Source organism: Rosa rugosa, chromosome 7, assembly GCF_958449725.1.
Source record: "Rosa rugosa chromosome 7, drRosRugo1.1, whole genome shotgun sequence".
NCBI classification, from domain to species: domain Eukaryota; kingdom Viridiplantae; phylum Streptophyta; class Magnoliopsida; order Rosales; family Rosaceae; genus Rosa; species Rosa rugosa.
Genome location: NC_084826.1, coordinates 11,000,763 through 11,003,075, shown reverse-complemented (window position 1 = coordinate 11,003,075; position 2,313 = coordinate 11,000,763). Strand labels below are relative to the sequence as shown.

The window sequence follows — 2,313 nt, the reverse complement described above, 5'->3', positions numbered from 1 at the left end:
ATTTAACTACCATGGATAATTATTCATTGACTAAATGATATTTCCAAGAGTGCTTACCTAATGGACTGTGGGGAAAAAATGAATCTCAATCACATGTACCAAACTCATATACTAAAATAATAACAATTTAAAACTGTGTATTTAATAATCTTAGACTTCCATTTTACTTGTCCTTTACAATACCTAAAAAACTATACATTTGATCGATATTTTGCACATATGAGTATAATAAACTTATTCATTTTTTTGTTCTTAAATTATAAAAATTTAAAACTGTATATTTAATCTTAGCCTTCAACTTTACTTGTCCTTTACAATCCCTCAAAAACTATGCATTTGATTGTATTCTGCACATATGAGTATAAGCTTATTCATTTTTTTGTTATTTTAATTAGATATTTGGAGCATTTTGGTATTTTTTCTCCGTCCAAAGAGAAATACAGTGTTGGGAACATGCTTGCAGAATTGAAAATGGATGTGAATTTAGTACTTCATGTATTCAAAATACACACAGAAATATCAAACTTTTAAATCGACTGTGCCCTGTAAATCCCCCAAATAAACAAGTATTCGATTTTGGCGTATTTCAAGATGCTTTACAATCCGGCATGCAAAGATCAACAAACTTTCCACAAAAGTTCTTGCAATGTTTATCGTGGGGCATACGAAATATGAGGTTTGCACATATTATACCTTGCGTTGACTTGTTTTACTTATTGTTCGTTCTATAAATTCTAACAATTTTCTCTAGTTGTAATTTGAACAATCATGCAAAAATGATCAAACTGCAGCTCTCTCTCTCTCTCTCTCTCTATGGGCGTAGAGGTCTTTGCTTCAACTACGGATCTAAGTTATTACTTTCCTCAGCTTTTTTGTTAGTGTGGTTTTTTTCAGATTATTTGGATATCTGACCCTTCTTTTCTCATAACCTTTTCAATATTATCATCATTCTTTCTTTTTCTTTTCACCTTTGCATAGACCTTGCATCACCGAGCTCAGGTGAGAGAGAGTTTCCTGCATCTACATATGTTTTGGGGGGGGGGGGGGAAGGGGGGGGGGGGGTGTGGGGGGGTGTGGTGTGGTACTTGATCCCCTTCAATTTTCGCATCCAGCTTCAACCCAACGTAGAAATATTTTACGGACTATATAACATATCTACTATTACGTAGAATTATAAGGAATTATATTTGTAGATGAAGAATGATCAGATTCAGGTGCTTTCATAAGTTGAAATTAATTGATCTCTACACTAGTTCTTTTAAACCTGGCATGTTGGAGTTCAATTTAAATGTTGCTTTGGTGAATAGTTTCTCTAATTATGGTGAAGCAAATGTTTTACCACACTCGATCTGGATCTTCCCTATCTGTTGTGGTTTTGCTGGGTGTTAGGAGCATATTGTCGAAGCTATTGTTTATCATTTATATTTTTTTGAAATCCTTTTCTTTTTCATTTACTTAATTACAACAATGAAATATCAGTAGATAAATTAAGATATAGGGTGTGGACTACTAATCACTAAAGTATTTCGTAAGGTCTTAGTAGCTCACCACTAGAATGCCTCAAATCCTAATTACTTACTTTTTACCCATTGTATCTTTTATATGCATTCTCTAATTTTTTTCTTTTCTCTTCAGTTCTTTTGGTTCAAACCTCAGTGCTACCAGTACAAATGGAGGGGAAAACTTGCTTGTGGTTGTCTTTTCGATATTTGGATTAGGACTGTTTATGTATCTCCTGGGGCATATGCAGGTTAGTGATGAGTATGAATTAAATTTATGACATTTATGGTATCGATTTTTCCAAATAATAAACAGGTCACAACTCACTAACTATATATAAGTAGATAGTTGAAAGTGATCTTCTATTTCTATGTAGATAGTGGATATTATTTTATATCTATTTCTTTTGACTCTAGCATTATGATTTTATTATTTTGCTATATATCATAGTACCCTCAGAATTAATTGAAAACTAGTATACAGTCTTAAGTATCTTCATGTCTTTTTACCATACTTTGACATACAAACAAAGTTTTCTTAATATATACTAGACGGAGTCGGTGAGCCATGACATGTTGATTAGCTCTAACCAACATCATGGAGGTCATGAGTTCAAATCTCACTGACATCAGAGGTGGGGTTGGGAAAAACTGTCATCTATAATCCAAAAAAAAAAAAAAAAAATTAAACACACACACACAAAATAGATGAAAGCCTATAATATGTGTGCATGCAGTTAAATTGAAAGTAGAAAAATACACACACACACTATTATTATGAGAAGAAGATTTGTCATCCAAAACTAAAAAATTT

The 2,313-nt window shown here is 32.4% G+C and overlaps 1 protein-coding gene across 2 annotated transcripts in view; it reads left to right on the top strand.

Moving 5' to 3' along the window:
• The first annotated feature begins 440 nt into the window (after window positions 1-440).
• The window catches only part of LOC133723945 (uncharacterized), a 5,243-nt gene continuing 3,370 nt past the window's right edge, over window positions 441-2,313 (top strand). The window contains exons 1-2 of one of the 2 annotated variants that reach the window (XM_062150823.1): window positions 441-676; window positions 1,636-1,750. In XM_062150823.1, the coding sequence (XP_062006807.1) occupies window positions 609-676; window positions 1,636-1,750 (183 nt within the window). In that variant the 5' untranslated portion in view covers window positions 441-608. Of the gene's footprint in view, window positions 677-769; window positions 851-1,635; window positions 1,751-2,313 lie in introns of those variants that run through there. The other variant, XM_062150822.1, reaches the window with a different exon arrangement.